This window comes from Pseudopipra pipra, chromosome 18 (assembly GCF_036250125.1).
Source record: "Pseudopipra pipra isolate bDixPip1 chromosome 18, bDixPip1.hap1, whole genome shotgun sequence".
NCBI lineage: Eukaryota > Metazoa > Chordata > Aves > Passeriformes > Pipridae > Pseudopipra > Pseudopipra pipra.
Genome location: NC_087566.1, coordinates 9,168,370 through 9,192,818, shown reverse-complemented (window position 1 = coordinate 9,192,818; position 24,449 = coordinate 9,168,370). Strand labels below are relative to the sequence as shown.

Genomic DNA, 24,449 nt, shown 5'->3' with positions numbered 1-24,449 from the left:
GTATTTGAGCTGCTTCCAGAAATAAGGCACCGGGTTTGAAGTGTTTCCATACGATTGTGGTAAATAATGCAGTTGGCTTGTAAGTCAGTCAGTGCTGAATAAATTAACCCCAACATTCCCCTTCTTTCCATTCCACAAAACCAGGGCAGCCCTGACACAAAATCCTAGAGCTCTGCAGATCCTTGTTGCACCACTTGAGCTCAGTTTTCTGTATTGATTTTAAAGCCATCAGTGGGGCATTTTAAACTCACGAGGAGTTTAAACTCAGAATTCATCCAGTAAACTCAAACACATTTAAACCAGAGATCACAGCTCCTGCTTGGAAGTTGCACCAATTTCTCTGTAAAGCTGCTGGGCAGCTTCAGAGTGAGCAGCATGGTATTGTTATCACTGGTTTTTTAGGGGGAATTTTTGTCATAGCCACAGCAGGAGATTCTGAGTATGGAGCCTGGAAAGGTTCTGTACAGGTAGAGGAATAAATGCACTACAAAGGCCTGTGGAAACTGGCAAAGAGATGGAGCAGCTGAGCTTCCCTCAGTCAGCAGCTCTGATCAGAACTGGTCAACTAATTTTGGGGCAATTAGTACCTGAAAGAAAGGCTGTCATCAGGGTAATTAAAGAGAAAGCAGAAAACTACATGAAAGAGTTAACAAGGGGAGTCCATGGAGTGTTGTGTTTCACTGCAATTAATTGGTGGCAGTGGATGCAGCCAGAGACTCCCACCCTTGGCTGCCCCCACGCAGGAAAAACGCTGGCACAGCTCTGGGGACTTGCCACAGGTGTTCCCAACTGCTCCCAGCCTGCACAGGACCGACCAGCCAGCTTGTGTCTGTGCTCAGAACCATCAGGAATTAAGTACTAATTATGTTGGACAGTGTGTTAAACAGGCAAAAAAGACACAGCAAAGTATCACCTTTATTATCTTATTTGATCTTTTAGTTAAAAAATAAGTTCAAACTGTGATAACAGAATGTGTCTTGCCCAATAGGCAAAGATAAAACCAGGTTAAATGCTAAAAAAAAAGGTCACATGATGCTTGGCTGCTGCTCTACAGTGCAAACAGAGCCCACACACACCTGATCCTTTAAACTTTTGCTGGAAGAACCAGCTCCTGAGTGTGAAAGAGTTGTTCTGCCCATGTTGTGGGTGACAGCTCTCCCATTTCAATTCATTTCCCAGTTCCTGCTTACAACACTAATTGGGAACTTCCTATAAACATTATTCATCTCTCTGCACAAGGCAAGAAGTCCAGAACAAAAACATTTTACTAACAACAGAAAGAAAAAGCATACTTGGCTGTGTCATACTCTATAAATACTTCCGAGCCACCATAAAAAAATAAAAAGATAAAAAAAATACTTCCTATGTTGTAACAATTACACAGTTCAGATTCTTAAAAAACAAGCTAGTGTTTAACCTGAGCTCTCAGCTATAAAAATAGCTTTGTTAATCTTGGCATAATTCTGTGTTTTATTTCAAGATAAAACACATTCCCGCAGAGTCACATCTTTTCACCACTTGTGGGTCTTTCAGACACTCAGAGAATCATGTTAAAAAATGAGGTAACTTTCCATTGTAACTGCTGGGTTGATATTGAGTCTTCAGAATTACTTCTGTGTTAGAAACTTCTTAATCTACTACAGAAAATTAAAAGATTTTTATTCAAAAGCAGGAACGTTTCCTTTAAAATATATAAAATATATAAAGCAACCACATGTAAAAATACAAACATTTTTACACTGCAAACAGAATAAGAACACAGAGTAAAAATATAAACAGGAGAAAGGTAAACGCACTTTACAGAAAGACACAGTCTCAGGGGTACCAAAGGGGTTTTTGGGAATAAAAGCTTCCCAGTTTGCTTTGTGAAAAGGAGTGATCTTTGTGTCCCTGGCCAGTCCCTGAGTCACCATTTAGGAGCAGTGGCACATGCTATGTTGTCCAAAACTGAATATAGCCCTTTACTCACTGCTTTCCTCAGTTCTTCAACTCTCCCCCACCCAATCTCCCTCTAAAGACAAAACAACTGACTGATGAGAATGGCTCAATCCCTGGCAGCCAGAGAGGAAATTACCCTGATGTTTGTCAGTGCACCTGCCCTCAAATGGTTTCAAAGCAATTTTAAACCCGAACAAACACAACCAAAATCAATTCGGTCACTTCTGTGTATGAAGCTGCACAAATGTTGTTATTTCTGGACCTGCTACCAACTCTGCTTCGGATTTATCCGATCACAGCGATTCAGTGCCTTTTAACACACAAAGAAAACGGGAATTGTGCATTAGGCAGTGACTTGCAGAGTCACTAACTCTTGTCATGGATGTACAGTGGATTGTGGGTGCGTTTGTTCCATCGGCTCTTTCTCACTTGAAGCAAATGGGATTATTTCTGTAGGCTCAGCACACACTCCCCACTCTGCTGCCTCAGCACAGGGCTCAGCACTTTTGGGGATTTGCTCCTGAAACTTCTGAACATCAGTGGTTTCAGGATGCAACTCACAATGTTGGCTTCAACCTATAAAACCTCCGGCTGCTTTTACCTCAGGGCTCTTTTTAGGAAAAGAGTAGCTCTGCACAGGAGCATTTCAGCATTCCAGCTACTCAGCATCCACCTCCTCCCAGTGCCCCATTAGCTGCACTCCACAGACAGGATGGATTTTGGGAGAAGACTCAGTGTCTCCAGGCTTAATGCAGGAACAGCAGAACGTGAGGGTGCTACAAACCACCCCCACTCCCCGGGGCACAGAGAGTTTGGCTCCACAGGGGAGAAACAGCTCAGGGACTGCAGCTGGAATATCTGAGAGAGAACTGAGCACCAGCTCCCTGCTGGATCGAAGCTGATCTATATGAGAAACCCAGAAAGCCACAAAGCTTCACAACCCAGCTGGCTCTGATACCCTCCCTCTGCAGGCAGGAGCTTGGTTGTGTCAGCACTGGAAGATTTCTTTTTTTTGCCCGTTTTTCTCCTCATTGTTGCTGGTTCTTATTCAGTTTCAAGTGGTGTTCAGGATCTTAACCATATCTGGTTACTCTTTTGTCCTCAGAACCAGACAATGTGGTGCCTATTGCAAGCATCCAATCTGCATCAGGGGAAAAAATAATCAGAGAGTGAGAAATTTCCTGATTCCAAAAGAAAAAACAATCTGCTGTGGGCAAGGCTGCTTGGGATATTCTGAAACAGCTCTATTCAATATATTCTATTTTTGGGGCTCTGAGCCCAGGAACAGCCCTTGGCCTTGGCTCTGGAAAACACTTCCCAATCTCTCATTCAACAATGTTCACATCCTTGATCCTGTTATCTGTAACACACAGAAGGGCTTTAACTACAATAAGCAGCCTGCAGGTACTGGGGAATGGAGCTGTGAGATCTGACTGCCCAGAGGATGAGGAACACGCTTGAGGAAAGTTTAATTATTTGACTAAAGGAATTATTTGCTGCCTTAATATCTATTTGCTGTTACAGTACTCACAAGAGTTTTACTGGAAATGCACTTAGAATCCTGTGCCAGGCTCATCTCAGAAATCCATAATGCGTATTAATATTGCAGATGCATTTATAAAAAGAGAAGCAAACAAAGATCAAGTTGAAAACACCTTCATGCTCATGGAACATCATAGAGTTAAGAAGGAAGCTTAGCATCTCTTTCTTCTGCAGCAGACAACTGGCTTTTGTGCAGAGTTTCTGCAAGTTCTGTTGTCTATATTGTAATGCAAAAACCCTACCTGGAAATCAAAGGACTCGGAGAACAGAAATTCCAGAGCTGCCAGGTTCAAGCTGGCATTCTCAATTCCCTCTTCTCCTCCCTCCCCCAAGCAGGGCACAGAATCCAACCCATACAAATTCTTACTGATTAAATTCTAAGGTATTTATTATGCTTTAAAGCTCAGTTTAACCGCCCCAGGTAAGCCTGGTTTTAAGCACAGATTAGTTGGCCTGCATAGATTAACTAAAACACGCTTGACCAGTTTTTACCCAGAACTGCTCTGAAAGTAGATCAAAGTTCCACAGATGTGGCTCAGGATCTGCTCCCCCAGTACCCACGAGCCTGCTTTATGTTCTATCCACTGAAGCCCCAGTTCTGAACGAGAAGCCAATTTCCAAGCTCAAAAATGCAGGCTCAGGTTCTAAAGCAGAGTGGCCCAGCTGTGACGTGCCAACCAGTCAGCAGGAGCCAGACAGCTGATGGGGCTGGGCAGGAGCCACAAGCAAGCCCTGTGTTGTAGGGAGCTTTTCAGGAATCCTCCTACATGGATTTGCAAAAGACTAAACTGCTGCTGTCTTCCCTGCTGAATGAAATCCTGCAGAGGAGCTGCCGAACAAAATCTCCTTTCAGTTTATGCAAACGTTGGCACAACAACCTTTACACTCACTCACTCAGTCCCAGCACAGCGAAGGGTTTATGGCTCTGAATGTTATAAAAATTGCTTTGTCTGTTACTTACAGAAACGTTGTTCTGGTCAAGTTCATCTGAGGCTAAAAGGAGTCCAGCATTTTCAGAGGGAGGTGATGTGTGAGGAGAAAGCAGCCTGCTCTAAATCCAAGAGCCTAAATCCTCCCTTTGGGATGTATATCAGCACAAGTGAACTCATTTCTAGTGACAAATGGTACAACGTCCTTGTCAAACAGGGTAGAAATTCTTATGGTATTTATGAAAACAAGAAAGTGACTCCTTCTCCAATTATTCCTTCTGTCCACATACCCAACAAGAACTCCCTATCAGTGCTCATGCTCATAAAATAAGCTGCCAGACAGCCACATATAGGGGTTTTTTTTGACCACTGAGTCTATGCTCTGACCCTGCAATGAAGGAACTAAAATTAACCCACAAACCCCCTAAATTTATTAAAGCTGCGTGTCTGGTTTAAATTCATACCCAAAACTATCCTATATATCACCTATTCCCTATACTGCCCTCCTTTCCATGAACAGAATAATAAGCAGTTCTGACTCTAAGCCTCTGGGGCAGCAGAGTGGTGAGTGTGCACTGAGCCTGAGAAATCATCTCAAGTGCTTCAAGTGAGAAAGAACCAGTGTTCATTTTTTTCTAGGCCTCCTACAGCTTGCCCCAAAATGACTTCTTCCTTCCATCTGTTTAGACACATGCAAAAGTCAAATCCTGTCATGACCTTGAGGATCCTCTAAAAGAATCCTATAAAAAATTCAAGTACTTGCAGCTAAGGCAGGCAGGAATTGTCTCTATCTTATAAACAATATCCCCCTCGTGCTTTGCTAATGGAGTGCAAGTCAAGCATAAGGGATAGGATGTTCCCAATCAGTATTCCTGAGCACCTCAACCTATGGGAGAACAATCTATACTATATCCATGTGGCTGCTCTTTGGAATAAAGTGAGGGCTCTGGGGGAGAAGGCTGAGGTTCAGACGAGCAATCATCTGTCCAGACTCAGCCACAGCACGATGCAGCTTCATCAGCATGGAACTGGTGTCCTGGAGGAGACAGAAAGGGAGACAAAGTTACCAATATGGAATATTTCAAAGGGTTATAACACACCAAGAATCAGCATTTTAATCTTGAAATGTTTCAGTTCAAAGCACTGCAATGTAACAGGTCCTGTCTAACTGCTGGTGTTTCTAATAAAGACAGAGCTCTTTGCTAGTGTCAGTTTTGTAGCAGATTTTCACATGCATTTATACAGAGCACACACAAGAGCAGTACTTCAGGGATAAAGGGCAGAACAAAGAAAGACATGAGAAAGCAGGAAAACCAGGCAGAACAGGAAAGAAACAGTGTCCAACAGCTTCTGATAACTGTGTCCACATGTACTCAGATACTCAGTGGAATTACCTATTAGCCAGCATCCATTCTCCTAAAGCTTTTCATTCCAAAAGCTTATATATGCATTTCCAAAACTCATTTATACTTTTGCTGTCCAAGACATATTGAGACAACGAGGAGCTATTTTGAAAAAGTATTTTGTCACCTTTCCCTTAAGCCTGCTGTCTCATCATTTGAGTCCCTAGTTCTTCCACGCCGGGAGACATTTGCAGTCATAATTCCCCTTAAAATCAACCAAGGACATTCTGCAATAAGATACTGACTGTGTCCACGGCAGCACTGCAGCATCTGTTTGTTGGCTTAGTCACTGCCAGGTCACTGATGTGCAGAGGGGAGTCTTCACCAGTGAATTCCACAGATCTCTGAGATGTGTTGCTCTCCTGGGCAGTTGTCAAACGGGGAGAATCCAAGTGGTAGAAACTCACACCCGTGTTTTCTTCACTGTTAAAAAAGAAATTAAGACATTGGAAGAAACAGTATCACCATCCTTTTTGAACTTTCAAGGGAAAATCGTGGGACAACATAAATAACCGTGGGCCCTGAGCCAAGAAAACCATGGAGCATCAGGGATTACCCTGTTCCTCCAAGTGTTCCTGTGTTTAACAGCTTCCTTAGATCACTTTCATTCCCTGAGGACGTTGGTTTGACATTCAAACAGTTCCAATCAGCTACATGACCATGTGCTTGAGTGTGTATTTAACCTTGCACACAAAAGGCAGAGCTTGTTCCTCCCAATACTCTGCTACTCCTCTCATACCCAAGTCCCTTTTTGGTTTTAATCAACCCTTAGGCAAATGAATATTTGTAGGTGTACCTTTCAAGGGAATTTCACAGTCTTTTACAGTCCTCATCTCTCCTCAGAGATCACAGGAAAGCTTTCCCAAAGAGGCTTTACTTTATTTGTTTTTAAATACAGGAGCAAACCATAATCATCACACTTCTGAACACAACAGAAGCACAGTCTGGATCAGTAAATAATTTAAAAGGATGTGTATTTTAGAGAAAATACTATCTTTGAATTGATAACATTTAATTAAATATTCTTTAGATATTTTGGTGTAACAATGCATTCTATGCCTGTCAAGACTCTTACAAATAGGTGTATTTTTAAATGAAATTCAATCTGGGAAAAAGCCCTCATGAGAGTGGCCAGCTCACAAGTGTCTGCTGTGTCCCATTTCACTCCAGTAAAACACTGGGATACAACAGGCTTTCTTTTAAGAGAGAAAAGCTCATGTTTCTGTGCTTCTGACAAGGAAAGGTTCTGTGCAGACGTGAGGGAACAAGCTGCAGCAGCCTGGGACAGGGATGGGAGGGGATGTGATGGGCACAGCTGGTTTTGGAGAACACACAGGTTGTGAGGGATGGGGGAAACAGCTTTGATTTGGAGGCAGAGAGATGGCTCAGGAATAGGTGGCTTAGTCCAGACTGAACAACTAAATACCTGCTGATGATCCACCTTTAAAACAAGAATTAAGATAAAAATCCAAAGGCAGCAAATGTTGGTCCAACATAAATGAAGTCACCAAGTCAGAGCACACAGAAACCATTCCTGCACTCTGGGATTTCACAATCCCCCTTGCTGTTGGAGAAGGTATTTGATTTAAATAGCCTTCTTGTTGGCTGTTCCAGAATTCAGGAACTCATGTCAAAAATATTTGCTGGGCTGACAGGGAGGTGCCAGCACCCTTCCCTAACACAAACTACATCATCAGCACTATGAAACCAGCAGTGGAAAACTGGAGGATCCAGATTCAAGTCCCAGGAGGAATGTTGTGTTTGGTCTCTGCCATTAATCCCTCCTCAGAAGCAATACTCCTGCCTTCCTCCCATTTAGAGGGCGAGGATTTGTTCCCCGGCAAATCCAAGTCAGCAGAGGTTGGAGAGCAGACAGTCTGGGATTTGCACTGAGCCAATCCATCTCCAATTAGCAGGGCCCCAGGACCAAGTGTGGGCATCAAGAAAACCGGATAGCTCAGCAGCAAATCCCAAATGGGCAGCACAGCCCCCCCCACACTGAGGGATCTCTGCTCTATATGCACTGTCTGGGTTGAGACTGTTCCTTTTCCCCTAAAATTCACTTAAGGACAAGACAAATAGGACAGGACAAAAAGTGAAAGCAGTTTTCATTATCCAGCCTCAGAAGGGATTTGGAGGGATGGCAGTGTGTCATTGGTGCTGCTGGGGGAATAGATAAGAAAGGTCAGGGTAGATGTAAGGGGAGTCCTTTGAATGATTTAGCGACAGTGGAAACCAGAGAGAGCCCACACCACACATGAGGCTCAGCTAAGCCCTGGGGGAATGTGCCAGGACAGCATTCTTTTTCAGTGGCTGCCCATTCACCTTGTTTCTGAACAGGTCTGTCTCACTGCAGCAGCGATTTCTATGATATTTCTGTTTTAAAAGCCATGCAGACTGAAAGCATCCATACATCAGATCTCCCTGTTCCATAACATTAATCTGGTTGGATGTAGGGCAGACTTGCTGGCAAACATTCACAGCAGGTTTAAACAGCTGTTCATTTACTGTACTTGTCAAACTACCAGCTGGAAAGATTCTCCTCTGGCTAAAAGGCAGCTACGAAATCTCTGTAAAACTTCAGAAATCCTTCTGAAATAGAGCTGGTAAATCAGTTTTTTGAAAGAAGATAAAGGAACCAAGACAACAAATCCACAGCAAGCCCTAGCTCTGGATGCCTTTGCTTGTGCAAGCATAAAGCCACTCCTGTAAATGTGAAGCAGCATTTTTATCTTGGATACTTTCCCACACCACTGAGACACCTGAGTCTTTTCCTGACATTTCTGAGCATTAGAAACCTCCTTCTGCTAATCCCCCATGTGTCCTTTTCCTCCCCCAGCACAAACAGAGGGATAGAGTCCCATGAACTGGAGAGTGGACAGATTGCTGTCCTTTCAATCTTGCCATCTTGTTTCTTGCCCTGAGTGAGGCAGCAGCCTGTGCTCAGAGCCTGTCCTAGATTCGTGCCCAGCCATGGTGTGATTTCTCAACAGAAATAACACAGTCACCAAAGCATCACATAAAACCTGGATCTGTTCCTTGCCTCACAGAAACACCACTGCACAACTCTGGGCAGAACATATTTTACCCACCAGAGTTACAAGCAACATCATAAGATTTCTAAAATCTGTGTTTTTCTCAATTAGTTTATATGGCAAATTCTGTGGTGTTGCAGCTCCTCCTGCCCACGCAGCTCTTGAGGATAAGAGATGAGAAAAAAATAAATGCATAAAAATGGAATCATGATACTTTAAGAGCTATTTTTATTTTAAATTCGCCGCTTTTCAAGTTGGTAGACTAATTTTAAAAAAACAGTTACTTTATAAACATCACTTGAGATACTATTGAGAGCTTGTACACCCAAGCTTCTACATAACTACAGCTCATACCAATCTCTTAAATGTAAAAAGCTCATAACCTTTATGAGCTGGCACATTCCATCTATTGAGTAGAATCCAAACAGCTGCAATCTTTTCCACTGCATACGCTTCCATCTCTTTCTATGGGTTTGAAAATCTCCAACCATTCCTGATCTGACACTGGCTTCCACCGGGCACTTCCACTTGTGCTGGAGTTACCAATGCAGGAGTCAGATTCAGACTTGCGAATCCCAGAAGACTCTCTCCTTTTTTGGCCAAACTGAATTCCAGGTCTCTCTTCCCAGGTTTTATTTTTCTTACCAGTTTTGTCAGACGTGGTGCCGTTCTGGATCAAAGTACTTTGCAAATCTACACGAGTTCTGATGTTACGCCAATGCTCATATGGAGGTATAGATGTCTCAAAGGTTTGCTGGTCTCTGCTTTCCACTCCCTTGTCACCAATTTCCCTGTTTCTCAATGGTCTTGTATTGTTTGCCTCACGAAATATTTCACTGTCTAGCTCATCAAAGCTTGATGCAACATCCTGCTTTTCTCCTTCTTCCGTGAGGACAGCCAAGCCTTTCACAACTTTTTGACACGGCTTTAAGAAGGCTGAGGTAGTTTCCTCCAAGTCAGATGCATTCAGTAACTGTCTATTATCTACTCCACACATCTCAAGGGTGGTTTTTACCCTACTTTCTGGAAATGGTGCAGTTCCCCACTCCTTGTACATCCTGTGGCTGCCCTCAGTCCTACCCATGTGTGTCTTGCTGTGGCTTTCAGAGGCAGAGAATGTCACCCCTGTGCTACAACGGCACGATAAAAACAAGTCAGAAACACTGCAGGTAAAGAGCACCCACCACTGCACTCCCAAAGCTCTACACTAACACGGGCTGCTGCCACAGCTCTGTGGGAGCTCAAATGCCAACAGGCAGATGTATCCTGCCAAAACCTGACAGAACTCTGCCCAGATTTGGCTGTTACTTTCCAAAATCAGTCTGAGATTTCCTCATGTTTTATACAGTGTGGTGATTCTATCTGAACCTCCAGGGTGTGCACCAATTCCCTAATTTAAAGTTTACTTCCTGAAATAAACTTCGCTTTTTAAACAAAAGCAGGAGCAAGCCAGATTAACACCCCTACCACCAGACTATTTCATTTTCTAAAAAATCATGAGCTGTCTGGCCTGACACAACACTTCAGTCTGTGACTGATGTTTATGGTGTCTCCTGACCAAATAAAAAACAAGGTATTTGAGAACTTCACTGGATGTTTGTGGTCGAGTCCAGCAAAGCCACCCTGACCCAGCACACACCTCTGGGAGGATGTGAGTTGTGTTTGAACAGTGAGGTCTCTCTCTGAGAACAAACTATTAAAAAAAAAAAAAAAAAAAAAGATTACCTCCTTCTGCTTGCCATCTTTTCATGCTTTTGCCTTGAGGCCTGAGGGCTCTCTGAGTTGCCATAAGGGAGCTGTAAGTCACTCTGTTTTGAAATGATCTGGTAAAGACAGGGATGGGCATTAGTGAAAGTCTGGGCTGCAGGAACATCGCTTGTCTTCCAAAAAACACCCTCAAGTGTTTTTATAAACTAATACCCATAGCCAAACTATTGTCACAGACTTCCAAATCTGAGAGGACATCTTTGCATGTATTAGGAAAATAACATTTTGCAGCAATAAACAGGATTTCTATTAAAGAATTCAGTGCTCATCTAAGATGGAACCACAAATACAATATCATTACCGTTACTTGATATTTAGTACATGTTGTTATTATGTTGTTCAATGTTACAGAACTGCAGGTGATCATGGGATTTGGCTTTCACTGCAGGGGATTTTTTGGTGAAGCTAATGCAGAAAATAACATACCTACCAATTATTTGCAATTAAAAAAAAATGGAACATGTCTTGAGAACCTCAAGTGAGAGCAGGTGAACACACAGGGTTTAAGTCTCTCTTGATCTGTCAGCAGACCATGTCCCTCAGGCTGGTGAGTTCACCTTGGGCAGGTGTGTACACCCCAGTCCTGCTGCCCTTCACATGACTTCCCCAGCCTGGCACCACGGGCTGTGTGGTTTAACACCAAAAAATTAACATTGTACAGTGACCCCAGCACGGCAGAAACAGAAAATTTGAGTTTTCTTTAATTAATAATTAATAATAGCCAGATCTAAGTTTTTTGCACTGTTCCAAGCAGGTCTGATGTTCCTGAAAATGCTTTTGTAACCTCAGAGCAGGAACACGATCAGGGCTGTACCTCTCGCAAACTGGATAACTCCTTTTCAATCCGCGCTTGTTTAGACTTGGCAAACAGATAAAGTTCATCTTTCCTCTCGGCTTTCTCCACTGTTTCAAAACATAGGTCATTGTTTAATTACTTACAGTGAGTAGACACAAAAGCAAGTGCTTTTGCTAGTGCTGTGTAGCAGTAGAAGGTGGTACTGAACCAAACCAAAAGCATTTTCTTAAGATCAACAGGATCTGTTTCCCCTCCCAATTAAAAAGAGCACAAACCCATAAGACAACTAAACAATCAAGTATTTTCCTTCAACTTTTCCTCAGCACCTGGATTTATTTTACTAGCAGCAATAATGTGCTTCATTGACTGACTTATTTAACTTTCTCAGAAAGGAATGGGGGAAAGAGGGAAAAGAGGAGACATGAAAGACTCAAAAGTTTTCAGGAGAGACCACTCTGAGCCATTTATTCCTCCACGTGTAATCATTTTGGTGAATTTTGTGCTTTCACAAGATTCTATAAACTGTCCCTGTAGAACTGTCCCTGCAGAAGCCCCAGATATTGCTTTGACACAAGAATGGCACACAAGGGATATTCCTTTATTAAACTGCAAGGAAGGTAGATAAGAAGCTGCCTCCTTCACACATATTAGCGAATTGCTGTCTAGGAGTCCCTGAGCTGTTGAAAGCTAAGGCATGAAAAGCCAACTGCCCACCCTTACCTGCCAGTGCCAGCTCACTCTTCAAGCAGCCATTTTCATGTTTCAGGTGAAGGATTTCTTCATGCTGCTTGCTGTTCTCCTCCATCTTTTCAGAGAGGACATCTACAAAACAAAACGTGGTATTTCCCAGAATGAAAAGGAACCGTGCTGGTCTACACTAAATTAAGAACCCAGAATAAACATTTACCTTTCAGCTTATTTGTTTGAAGCATTAGCTCTTTCAGTGTCAGTCTGAGCTCTTTCTGTTCTCTGTTGAGACAGAAATCCTCTGACTTCACTGCACGCAATGCACTCTCCAGCTTTTTTAATTTGCGCGTAAACTCATTAATGTGATCAGTTGTTTCAATTAAAGCATTGTCCTGAAACAGGAAACAGAGTGTATTCTTAATTTTCATATTATGGATGGATTTTGACAAACCAACAATGCATCCTACTGCAGTAGTTACAGTGACTTCACAGATTTTCTTTTGAGCTCTTGAGGAACAAAAACCAAAATCAAAGCCTGGAAATGGGCTTGTTTATGAAAATAAACCAGTTTGTTGTTTGTTGACCACTTTTCCCTTCTCAAACAAGCCTAAGATTTAAACATGAGAGAGGTCAAGAGTGACAGAAGCCCCGTGGTACAGTCACCAACAACTGCACTGCAGAGTGACCACATTCAGTGCCCATGAGAAGACAGATGTTACCTTCAGCCTAAGCATAGTGAGGAGCTCCTGTTCTCTTGCTTGCAGTTGGCCTGTTTTAACTGACAGCTCCAAAACTGAGCAGTGGAGATCCTGATTTTTCTCCTAGAGAACAGAAATAAGTGTCAGCTATTGCTTCAGTGATTCAAAGTCAGTATTTTTTCCAGCAAATGCATCCATGACGTTATTTAAACATTGTGAGTGGCAATGTGGGATCCTGAGCAAGGTGGAGGAAAGAGGGCTGGAGTAAAAATTGTTCTCCACTTTGCTTGTGATCAAGGGTCTTAACACCCTGCACTTCTTAGTTCAATTAGACAGACAAAATGCTTGATAAAACACTGCTTTGACTTTGTTGCATACAGAGGGAAAATTAGCCCAATCATACAATCATTGACAAATCACTTAAAAAAATTCTAGAACCCTTGAAGACCAATTACTTTCATATCCTTAAACCAGCTTCAGAATGTTACAGTTCATCACAGTAATCAAGCTCTAAATAAAACCTGGAACTCCCTATTCAGGCACCCAGTACTGCTCTGGGGACAGCACTGCCTTCTGCAATCCCAGTGCCTGACATTTTTGGAGGCAAGTTGGTTCTGAGCAGGGCTCCCAAAAACTAAGCAGACAAACAGCAAACTCCAAACTGTAGCTTAGAAAAGTTTTTCCCCTCACCCTCTTTTTTTACACAACAAATAAGACCTTTACTTTGATCTCACATTACTGTACTAAAAGACAAATGCAACTCAGGAGCCCTAATATGAATTATTTATTCACCAGTGAAATTCTCAAATGCCACTGGCATCCTGTACATGCACAGACTGCAAAACCAGAGCATTATTTGACCCCTACCTCCAGAGCCTGGCAGTGAACAGATGAATCTGTTACTTTTTGAGTCAGCTCTTTAAACTTCTGTTGTGTATTTTCAAGTGTTGCCTGACTGTCGTTCTGCTGAGATTCTACGAACTTTAACCTTTTGGTCAGTGATTTTATAATTGCATTTTTGTTGTTCAGCTCACCTGAAAAGAAAGCAGACAAGGTTGTCTGTGAGAAAACAGCTCAGAGACCATCATGCAATTTTTTAAATCTCAGAAAGACTTTTTTTTTAAATCTCAGAAATAATTTAATCCAGTTGTTTTAAAATCGTGCGATTCAGAAATGAACAACTGCTCAGAGCTGCCAGGGGTTTCACTGGGTGGTTTGTGGGTGATGTCAGCGCTGTGCAGCATAACCTCAGGGCACAGGGCTCTGCAGCACACCAGCAAGTTGCAAATTGTTCTCTCTCCCCCACATTTATTTAATCAGATTATTTTTTAAAGAATTCACAGAAGCAATTTACACATTCAAACGAGAAAGAGCCTTCTGATTATCACACCCCCTCCCAGATCAGATCACTTCAGTACCATGGTGGAAGTCTAGGTCTCAGAAAGAGACAATGCAATTTAAAGGCTGAAAGGTAGGAAATGGTCCTTTACATGATGCAAAGCTCTTACTGAGGGGTCAAAGCACCTGAATATACTTAAAAGACCAAAATCTTATTCTTCATATTCACAACACTTACTGGTCAACAAGCTGCATCGTTCTGCTAAAGTCAGTATTTTGTGGCGATCACCTTCCCAGGCCTGGATGTGTCTCTGATGCACAGCAACCATGTCATTGAGCTCCCTGTCACGCTCTTTCAGTTCTGCAATTAAAAGCTGGAGTTCTTGTCTCTGTTTCTTAATGATGCTGTTCTCATGATCTGGGCTAAGTGCCTATAAAAGGTGAGATATGGAATGCATTTCAACACAAGCAAGCGACAAGTTCCCTGATAATAAACTCGAGCGTTTTATTTTAAGTTGAAATACGTTTATATTATAAATAGAAACCATTCCAAAAAGTTCCTCACGGTCGTGGCCCTTGGCTTGAAACCCTCCGCAGTACAAAGTGGTACCACCTGTGGTCCATGACTCAAGCCGTCGGCAGCACAATGAGTAATTTCCTGCCAAAAATAGAGCGGATTGTTAACGGCCCTTTCATGTTTTACCTGGGACGAAGAAGAGCGCAGCAGTGATGAACTCATGGGGGACCGGGGGCCAGAGCGCTGCCAGGCATTCGCGGACACCGGGACCTGTTCGGGGCTGCCACGTCCACCATGGAGGCTCCTGAGCCCAGCACCCCTGAGGCTGCTCCGAACTCTGAGGGAGGACAAGCGCCGTTGAGCGCGGACCGAGGCGGGGGCGGCCCCGCGGCCTCGCCCAGGCCTGAGAGGGGCCCTGAGGTACCACCGCGCCGGGCGGGCCGGCCTCCCTCCCCGGGGCGGCCTGCGGGGCCCCGGCGCAGTCCCGCACGGCTGGGTCGGCCCCTCCCGACGCCGGGGGGTTCCCGTGCCCTCAGCCCCGCTCCCCCCGCCCGCTGCCCCCCGTTACCCCCCGCCGCCCCCGACCCACCGCCACCGCTCGCCGTTGGTGGAGGCTCCGCCCCGCGGGACGGCGGGGCCGCAGGTTCGAGACCCGAGGCCGCAGGTTCGAGTCCCGGGGCCGCAGGTTCGAGACCCGAGGCCGCAGGTTCGAGTCCCGGGGCCCGCCCCTGGGGCTGGGGCTGCTGGAAAAACGCGGTAATTAATAACGTTGTTAATAGGGTAAGGCTAAGAGTAAGAGCACAGTGGGATGGTACAGGCTGGAGATGACTACCCTGCACATCTTGGGTCAAGACAATTAGATAAAATGCAGAATACTGCTTGACTTTGTTGCATGCACAGGGAAAATTAGCCAAATCATACAATCATTGACAAATCACTTAAAAAATTCTAGAACCCTTTAAGACCAATTATTTTCATATCCTTAAACCAGTTTCAGAATGTTACAGTTCATCACGGTAATCAAGCTCTAAATAAAACCTTCTGGAACTCCCTGTCCAAGCACCCAGAACTGCTCTGGGGACAGCACTGCCTTCTGCAATCCCAGTGCCTGACATTTTTGGAGACAAGCTGGTTCTGAGCAGGGCTCCCCAAAACTAAGCAGACAAACAGCAAACTCCAAATTTTAGCTTAGAAAAGAATTCTAAGAGTTGAATGGGACAACTACAGATAGTTCTCTGGAGGTACACCATTCCCTACTGCAGAGATACAGTTATCTCTGGAGATACACCTTTCCCAACTAAACCAAAGGTTTATAAACAAAGATCACTGAAAAACAAAATTTATGGGTGGAGAACAGGGCGTGTGATACTTCAGCCCCTCCCTTTTCAACTTGCAGTGACAGGAGCACGTCACTTCCAGGACTGTGACACCAGGGAGCATTTATTGTTATTAAATGGAGCAGTAAAATAAAAAGCACCAAATTGATGCTCGAGGCTGTTTGTGGGAGTACAGAGAGCAGAGTGTGCAGCTGGACCCTCCTCACCTGCTAACAGAGCCCCTGGAATATGCTCACTATTAATTTGTGTTCATTACTACTATTTTTGAACCAGCAGCACACTAAAAGCATAAAGCCACAACAGTTGCCTCCCCTAGAAGCCCAGCAGGGTTAGGAGATGGTTTGGAATTACGAAAACAGGATGAACTTTCAAGTCATATTCACATATTCCTCAGTGTTTCCACTTACTAGAATAAATAATTCACTTGGCAGTGACTTACAACGGAACTGCCTGACCACTTCAGGACTCGCTGTCCTTCAGTGTTAACAAACCTTAAGATTTGTTCCATTCTGATTTCTAAAATTCTCTGCAGGTAGGCCCAAGGTACAAGTGTCCGTATATCAGCCACATGCCTTATTCAGTTAAGCTCAGCAGAAAGTACAGCAGATGAAAAACAAGCTTTCAATGACTTAAGCTCTTCTTTTCCTGTAAGATAGTTTGAGGAAAGTATATGTAAAAAATACCAGATACTGTACTCAGTGAGGAACAGTAATTTTATTTAAATCTACTTCATGCGTAAGCATGGTAGAACCCCGATTTAACTTTGGCAAATATCACAACAAAAAGAAAAAAATAAACAAGCAGCCTATACAGAACAGTGAAAATGCCAAGGGTGTGGGTTCTCCACAGTTTCACTGCAGAGCAAATGGATTTAGAAGCCTCACTTTGGCTATATCATTTATAACCATTTAATTAAATAAAGGTAGTCTTTCACTTCTTGACTTCTCCAAGGTCTTCGATGCTGTCATCATCCACCTAGGGAAAAAAGCAAAACACAGCAAAGTAAATGTATTTTCTTCTTACATGTCTCGTTTAATATTCACTCCTGTAAATGTAATGAAGTGTGGGAGAAGTAAACAGCACCATCCCAGATTCCCTGCTGTAAATTCTGTGTGAGTGACATGTGCTCATAGGACACAGCTGAGCCTAACAGAGCTCAGAATAAAGACAGGCCTATGGAGTTATTTCAGAAAGAATTCCACTTGGGAAATACCAGGAACAAGGGAGAGTCAGAGAAAGCATTTGCAATTACAGCTCTCAACCATCAATTTTGGTCCAATCCCAAATTAGCTTCTTTTCTGAAGCACAAGTGTGTAGGGTTTGGGTTTGTTTGTTTGTTTTAATTTTGCAATATTTTAAGAGGTGTTGAAAAATAGGATGGCAATGTAAGAATAGTCAGACATTCACTGTTAAGAAATGGTCACAAAGAAGCCACAGACATTCGACAGCTGGACTCATTCTGACATGCTTCCCTCACTTTAGGGTGGGAATGCAACAACTGCTCTTCTATTTTTGTGCAACAGTCTGTGCTGCCAAAGATGAAACCTTTTCTGAAATCGTCAGAAAGTCACAGGTTATTGTGGAAAAGTAGAGCCCTGACAGAAGGAAAGGTTTATTACCTCAGGCCACTTCTCCTGGATTACATCAATAATGTCATCTGTAAAATCCCCCTGAATGATGATTTCATCTTCTCCTGTTACTGAGGCACCGCAGGAAAATTTCTGAGCAAAGAACCTTTGTGCTTCCTTAAGATCGATTTCTGTTGAGGGGAAAAATGGACAATTTAAGTACAGTCACTGACATTAAAGTATTTTCTCAGGTTCAAAGGCAAAATCTTGCTTTAACTGTTGAAAAAGTGGTAGTTAACAGCTGAGGCCTTGCTATGGTTTCCATTGAAAGCAAAGTCTGTTGTTTGCACCCAAAACATCTGACTCTACAGATCCAGCAAATTCTTCAAGGTAAAAATTGCTGAATGTCCCCCACATGTTCTGTTCATGGGGGCCTGTGCTGCACACACTCACCAGAAAAGCACATGCAGAAATGTTTAAAAAACACCTCCACCTCTGAACATCTCCTATGGTTATTGAACAAGTTTTTCCACAGTGGTGTTATTTCCAGAAACATGTCCCAACACTTTTTGAGACTGGCTTCCAGCACAAGGGTACCCAGTTTAGACCAAGGTATTACTGATCCCTCAAGAAATTGGATGATACTCTCATAGAGGAAATATGGGACATGGCTTGTTAATCCAAAAAAGGTTAAAACTTACCTTTTTAACAGAGTTTGTGATCAATGTGTGAAGTAAGATGTTGTTACAAACACCAAGTGGTTATTTGCAGCTGAACCAAAGCTATGCAGGACAGCATTAAGCTGGCAATCATTTGACTGTCTTATTAGAAAGGCAGTTCAAGCTTTACTTAAACAGTCTCAAGAACAGGTGAATTTAATTGCCAATAACATATTTTCAGGTTTGATGGAAATAAGAGTTTTTTTTTAAATAAACATCTTCATAATTAAAGACAATAGACTAGTCTGAAGCCTAATAAGTGAAACCCTGTTTCAAAAAATCCACAGCCCTATTTGTTTGAAAAAACATGGAAATAAGGACTTAAATAATTTATCCCTGAGAGAAGTCAGTGTACCTCTGGAACTGCTAAAAGCACCTTGGGACTTTCACCTCACACAGACAGAAGCAGGTCACTCAGTAGAATATGATCAGAAGAAATATGATGAGGTTAAAGGCAGGTTAAACTCAACTCACCAAACGTTGCCAGGCCACACACTCTTGTGACGTATTTTTTCTTTGCTCTGGGAATTTTAGCTATCGTGACTTTCTGTGGTACAGTCTTCTTTTTCTGTTTTATCTGACCTCTTCCACCTTTAAAAGAGAGCATAAGGTTACATGATTAGTTAAATGATGATATACTTCATCAAAGAAAAAAGCATATAAGGTCAGATTTAATCCCTATAAACAAAGAAACTGTTATCTCCCCAATTGCGTTGGTAGCAAAAATGGATTTTGCATATTGTCTTGGGTTTATTATTATTTAAGAAAGATCCTCTGTCCCCAAAGCTCAATATTAAGAGAAATAATAATATATACATGTCAAATGTGCAATCCAGTATGGGCTGCACAGCAGAACCCCTCTACAATTAGCAAAAAAGGGCTTTTCCCCACACTTTACTAATCACTGTGCTTGGTCTGCATTTAACTGCTCTTTCAGGAATTGTTCTTTGGTTTGTAGTCTGAGGAACAAACTGTTATTTTAATGTTTTTCATGAGTTTAACATCCCTAGGGTCTGTGTCCGAGGCAAAGCAACCTCCTCACGTTCATTTACCGCGGCCACAGGCCGAGTTACACAGCAGATTGAATGCTGGATATCCAAGCACACCCCAGAACAAACCAGACACTGATATATGAACCAGCACCTCCGAAACGAGGCAAAACTGCACATGATTGAACATCATCTTTCCTCCTGTCTGTTCCTAGGCCAACCTGTGGGAACACTTCACATATTGGGCATTTATTAGTCTGAGCAAAGCACGGAAAAGTTACATTCCGCTAATTAGGATTCTTCGAGGCAGACTAAGATCTCGGCTGACTTTGTGTACAGTCATCAAATTACTTCAGGGTAACCAAAGTTTGATGTTCCTGAGCCTTCCCAGGATGAAAACCTAAAGAATTTAGAACAAGCAAACTAACCCCTGTGACTATTTCTTTTTTCTAACACACAGCACTTTCAATTCTACATTATTACAAACTGATATCTGATAATTTTAAAGACAGTAAATTTCTGTCTTAAAATAGCTTCAGCGAATTCCTGCAGTGTCTTTGTAAGTATAGGCTTGGTTTTCCTCATCCTCTCTCTTTGCATTCAATCTTAAACCATCATGCTTAACACCAGACTGTAAGTCTTCATGAAACTTTAGATATTATGAGAAAATCCCTAAATATTTTAAACACTCTTATTTCAGAACCAAAACCCAGACTAAAAACTAACCATACTATCACACACAATAATTTAATGCTGAAAGAAAATGTTCTGAAATCTCTGGGAAAAGCATCCAAGCTACAGAACATAAATTACTGTTGTCACTAGACACTGCTTACTGGCAAGGCAAACAAAACTGGTTACCAAGACACAAAAATAAAACCTCTGCAGTGATGTGTGGCTTAAAATGTGAATCTAACTTGGTATTAACCATAATTTCTGAAGCACTAGACACAACTGGCACTGCACAGGCAAATATCTATTAATAACAATCCCAGCACTCTGATTTATGGTGGAAAGTATGTTAATTAATTAAACAGCAAAAACTGAAATGATAGAAGATAAAAGTGTGTTTAAGTAGTTTCATATAATTTTTTTACATTCCAAAGCTGAGTTTTGGAAATGTTTTTCATTAGTATTGCTGCAAAGAGACATAGCTCTTAGTGGAGACACAGGTAACAGATTTAAAAGCATAAAACCAAATGTGAATACAGAGAGGGGGAAGGAACAAAGGCAAAAGCAGAGTCATGAGGCATTCATGGAGGAAAGCAGTCTTTGTTCTACTCTGCAAACAACCTATAAACTGCTGCTAAACAGGGCAGGAACGGGTATTCCGGGAGGAATGCCAGCTGATTTGAGTTGGGAAGAACTGCTCCCTGAATAAGTGTGATAGCCGTGACTGGAACAATGAGACACAGGATGCAGGTCCCCTTTCCCTGGCTATCCCTATCCCTGCTCTCCAACGTTTCCATCAGCACAGATCACCACACCAACTGCTGCCACCAGGAGAAAGATAGTCACTGTTTTCTGTGCAGTCACAGCAGAGCTCACAACCAAAATCCAAGGAATTTGTGCCCTGGTCCACACCAGCAGGTGAGAAAGGGATGCCCCAAACTGCTTATAAATCAGTACCACAATCAACTATTTAGACCTTGCCTCTCTTTTGCTTCTTCTTCTCTTCTTCTTCTCCTCCCACATTTCCTTGGCCTTCTCCAACCCCAGCTTCTTGTTTAGGTGAATTTTCTTAAATGCATCAGAAAGAAGTGAGGGGAAAAAGAACAAAATTAGTGGTCAGACACTGACAGCCTTCCAGAAACAGGATGGTGCAATGATATTTTGCTAAATCAGTAAACTCTGCTGAAACGCATCAGCCCCTTGACTGATGCGTGTTACACCTTCATTACAGTACTTATGCAAATTAAATAAATGCTAATGTTAATACTGAAATTCCAAATGCTACTGGACAAGTTCCCCATCATTAATGACCTTTCCTCCAGCCATTCACAGCAGACTGGACAGATGCAAAATCCAGTGAACTAACTTTGATGGGAAACAAGCACACAGGTGACTGGTTACAGTTGAAACCTTAAGAAAGCTCAAATATTATTACTGAAACTACACGTTGATTATTCAGTGTTTTCTGACATTATCAAACATATTTCACAGCATCCAAAAGCATGATAGACTCCTAAGAAAAGTATTAACTTCCACATGATACAGCAGGAAAAGGGAAGAGATGAGCTCAAAGATTTCTGAATATGTCTGAGTGCACATATCAGTTGGAACACACACAAGATTCTTACCTACTGTAAGTTTTGCAAACTCATCTGGAAAATTCTTTTCTAACCATTGTCTGCATTTAGTCACATCAGGCATGTATTCACAGTACTAGAGAAAAATCACATGAATGTTGTTAGTGGAGGCAAGACAAAATACATCACAAATACACCAAAATATATTTGTTATTCAGCTCAGCCATTTCTCCTTAAGATGACTGAATACAAATATTAGCACATAAGAAACCTCATGTTATCCTAATGATGACAGTGGCTGGAGCACAATTAAGACAAGACAGAGAATATCAGGAAGAATCATCATAGTCAGGAATCACAGGACAGAAGGAAAAAATTCAGACAAAAAATAATTAACTCACCTCTGTTGGCAACGAACAGACTGGAGAAAGAAGAGGAGAAAAAAAAAGTCACATTACAAAAAGAAGTTCTACACTTACAACCTTAGTGTTAAATTCCAAAGCAAAGAATGAGAGAATATTCTGAGTTGGAAGGACCCACAAGGATCATCGAGTCCAACTCTTAGCCCTGCTTACATCAGAACTTCTGGTTATAATCCCATACTGGCTCAAAACCATTACTGTATTGATGCCATTCCACATTTTAATTCCTCTCTTGTTAGACCTGTGCTCACATGTTCTGCATTAGGATAAAACCACCACAGCAAGAGTCAGTGAGGGAAGGAGATGCCTAAAGCTTTGGGATAAGTTACAGAAAGAAACAATAGTTTTACCTGAGGCAAAAGATACACCCAATAAAATACCACATGGTTTGGTCACCTTTCCTTTTTCCAAGAGCTGCCAAAGTCCCAAAGAGGGACTTGGCCCCACAACCACCCAAACCAACGTGCAGATTTTCACACACAACAGGGACTATTTCCTAATCCCCTGCAACTGTATTCAAGCCCAAAGCAAAGTGACAAACCTACCTAAAAAACATACCTAAATTATTTACTTCCCTTTAAATTTCACCCACATAACTACACACAGTTCAATTAGTCCCATGTATTCCATTTTTCATTGTCACACTAAAGCTCAGAGGCCTTTTCTGTGCTTTACTGGCTTTCTGCAGGAAGAGATCGGAGCTCCCACTCCTTTCACACCCAGAGAGCTGTCAATCCTGTCTCTCAGGAGGGAAGATCCCTACATTTCACCAGAAATGCTTGGGATAAAATACACAACAAAGCTGCTTCAGAAAGACAATCAGAAAGGTCAAGCTGACCAGGGTCCAGCTTCTCAATAAAATCTGACCAAAAGAGACTCTCTCTTTCTCTCTGCCCTCACAAACAGCACACTGTAGGGATCATGGACAGCTGCCCTTCCAGCACTTGCCTCCGCAGTAGAGGACCCGGAGGGGGTAGTCGGCGTCTGACCTGGCACCGCTCCTCCCGTCCCCTCTGCAGTCAGGGACCACGGGCTCGGCGACATCCGTGGCCATGTCACACGCCTGGGGGTCACAGAACAGAAGAATCAGGACCCAACTTCTGGGTTTGAGTTAGTCCCATCCCTCCCAGCTCAACAAGAATCCCAGAGACTGACAAATCCCAGAGAAAACAGGTACAAGTGTAAGAGAGATCAGGGAGGAAAAAATAGGAGTCAAATAATAATGACAATATATGGGGGAAATGATTACAAAAGATACCAAGCAGTATGGAATTCTAGCACATTACTGCCACAAAATGCAGTGTAAACGAAGGAAGACCTTTAGGAAACCCACATGGAATTACAGAACACTGGGTTAAGCACAATGTGAATAATCATGTCAATCAGTGACATATGAACAGCAGGGGCACTGGGGAGTAGGGGAGGGACCTCTCACATACTAGCAAAGAAAAGGGGTCATTTAAATCCGTGCCTGAAGAATTACAATCCGAGGACACTGGCAAAAAGCCTCAAACACTACAAAACAAGCAAACCAAACTCAGCCGGCTAATGGACTTAATGCTGGTTTGCACACACAGGTTCTCAGGCCAGGGGCTCAGAAAACAGAAGTGAAGAAGGAAAGAGGAATACACAAGAAACCCCCCAGGGCCATGGGAGCAAACAGGACGTGAGAGGGAGCCTTGGAGCCAGGACAAGCTGTGCTGGGCAGTGAGGAATGTTGAGGGAAAATGCCAGGGCTCCAGAGGCGGTGAGGTTTGGGGTAGGGGGACAAGGAGAGGCAGGAGATGGTCACAGCGAGAGGAAGGATCTTGGGGTACCCATGGAGACCCCAAATGGGGGAAGGAGAGTGCTGGGTGGTTATGGGGCAAAAGCGAGGGTAGGTCGGGAGGAAGGGTGATGGAAAACCAGACACAGTGGGGATCATGGACATGGTGGGATGGGGGACCAGAGCTGCGGGAATGGGGGGATAGAGCTGAGGGGAAGGGGGGGATAGAGCTGAGAGCATAGAGAGGATAGGGGGGATAGAACTGAGGGGATGGGGGGGCGGAGCAGACGGGATGGGGAGCAGAGCTGAGGGAATGGGAGGATAGAGCTGAGGGGAAGGGGGTGCACAGAGCTGAGGGGATGGGGGGATAGAGCTGAGGGGATGGAGGGGGGGGGGGGGCATAGCCGAGGAAATGGGACTCCGGGTACCTGAAGAGGGTCGGGCTCGCAGCGCGGGGCGGTGCCGGGGCTGAGGGAGAGGCGGGCGCCAGGTACCCGAGCGGGGAGGATGCTGCGGTACCAGCGCCGGGGGGGTCCCTGCGAGGGGCCCTCCGGAGAAGATGGAGCTGTGCGGGAGGCGCTGGGCGGGGGCTGAGCGGGGCGGGGGGCCCCGGGGGCGGCGGTGGCGGTACCGGAGGCCCCTCGGGCCGCGGCGGGTCCCGGTCCCTCACCCCGCGCGCACGTGCGCCCGCCCCAGCGCCGCCGTCTCGCGAGAGGGGCGGGTACGGTGTGGCCCCACCAGGCCGCCGTA

The 24,449-nt window shown here is 43.5% G+C and overlaps 2 protein-coding genes across 3 annotated transcripts; both read right to left on the bottom strand.

Annotated features, from left to right (window-relative positions):
- Window positions 1-1,642: 1,642 nt before the first annotated feature.
- On the bottom strand, window positions 1,643-16,592 carry CCDC62 (coiled-coil domain containing 62). 2 transcript variants are annotated; one of them, XM_064675113.1, is made up of 11 exons: window positions 16,479-16,592; window positions 14,837-14,987; window positions 14,372-14,564; window positions 13,663-13,829; window positions 12,817-12,918; window positions 12,318-12,489; window positions 12,131-12,232; window positions 11,429-11,517; window positions 10,573-10,670; window positions 6,058-6,235; window positions 1,643-5,445 (listed from the first exon to the last, which is right to left on the bottom strand). In XM_064675113.1, the coding sequence occupies exons 1-11, from the start codon at window positions 16,493-16,495 to the stop codon at window positions 5,311-5,313; spliced, it is 1,404 nt and encodes a 467-aa protein (XP_064531183.1). In that variant the 5' UTR covers window positions 16,496-16,592; the 3' UTR covers window positions 1,643-5,310. The 2 variants fall into 2 exon arrangements, with proteins under 2 accessions (XP_064531183.1, XP_064531181.1); XM_064675111.1 differs by lacking the exons at window positions 1,643-5,445; window positions 6,058-6,235 and adding an exon at window positions 9,059-9,977.
- Window positions 16,593-16,682: 90 nt separating this feature from the next.
- Window positions 16,683-24,420, bottom strand: DENR (density regulated re-initiation and release factor). Its single transcript, XM_064675114.1, has 8 exons — window positions 24,134-24,420; window positions 22,883-23,003; window positions 21,914-21,933; window positions 21,564-21,648; window positions 20,917-21,003; window positions 18,749-18,865; window positions 17,607-17,746; window positions 16,683-16,962 (listed from the first exon to the last, which is right to left on the bottom strand). The coding sequence occupies exons 2-8, from the start codon at window positions 22,986-22,988 to the stop codon at window positions 16,918-16,920; spliced, it is 600 nt and encodes a 199-aa protein (XP_064531184.1). The 5' UTR covers window positions 22,989-23,003; window positions 24,134-24,420; the 3' UTR covers window positions 16,683-16,917.
- Between the last annotated feature and the right edge of the window lie 29 nt (window positions 24,421-24,449).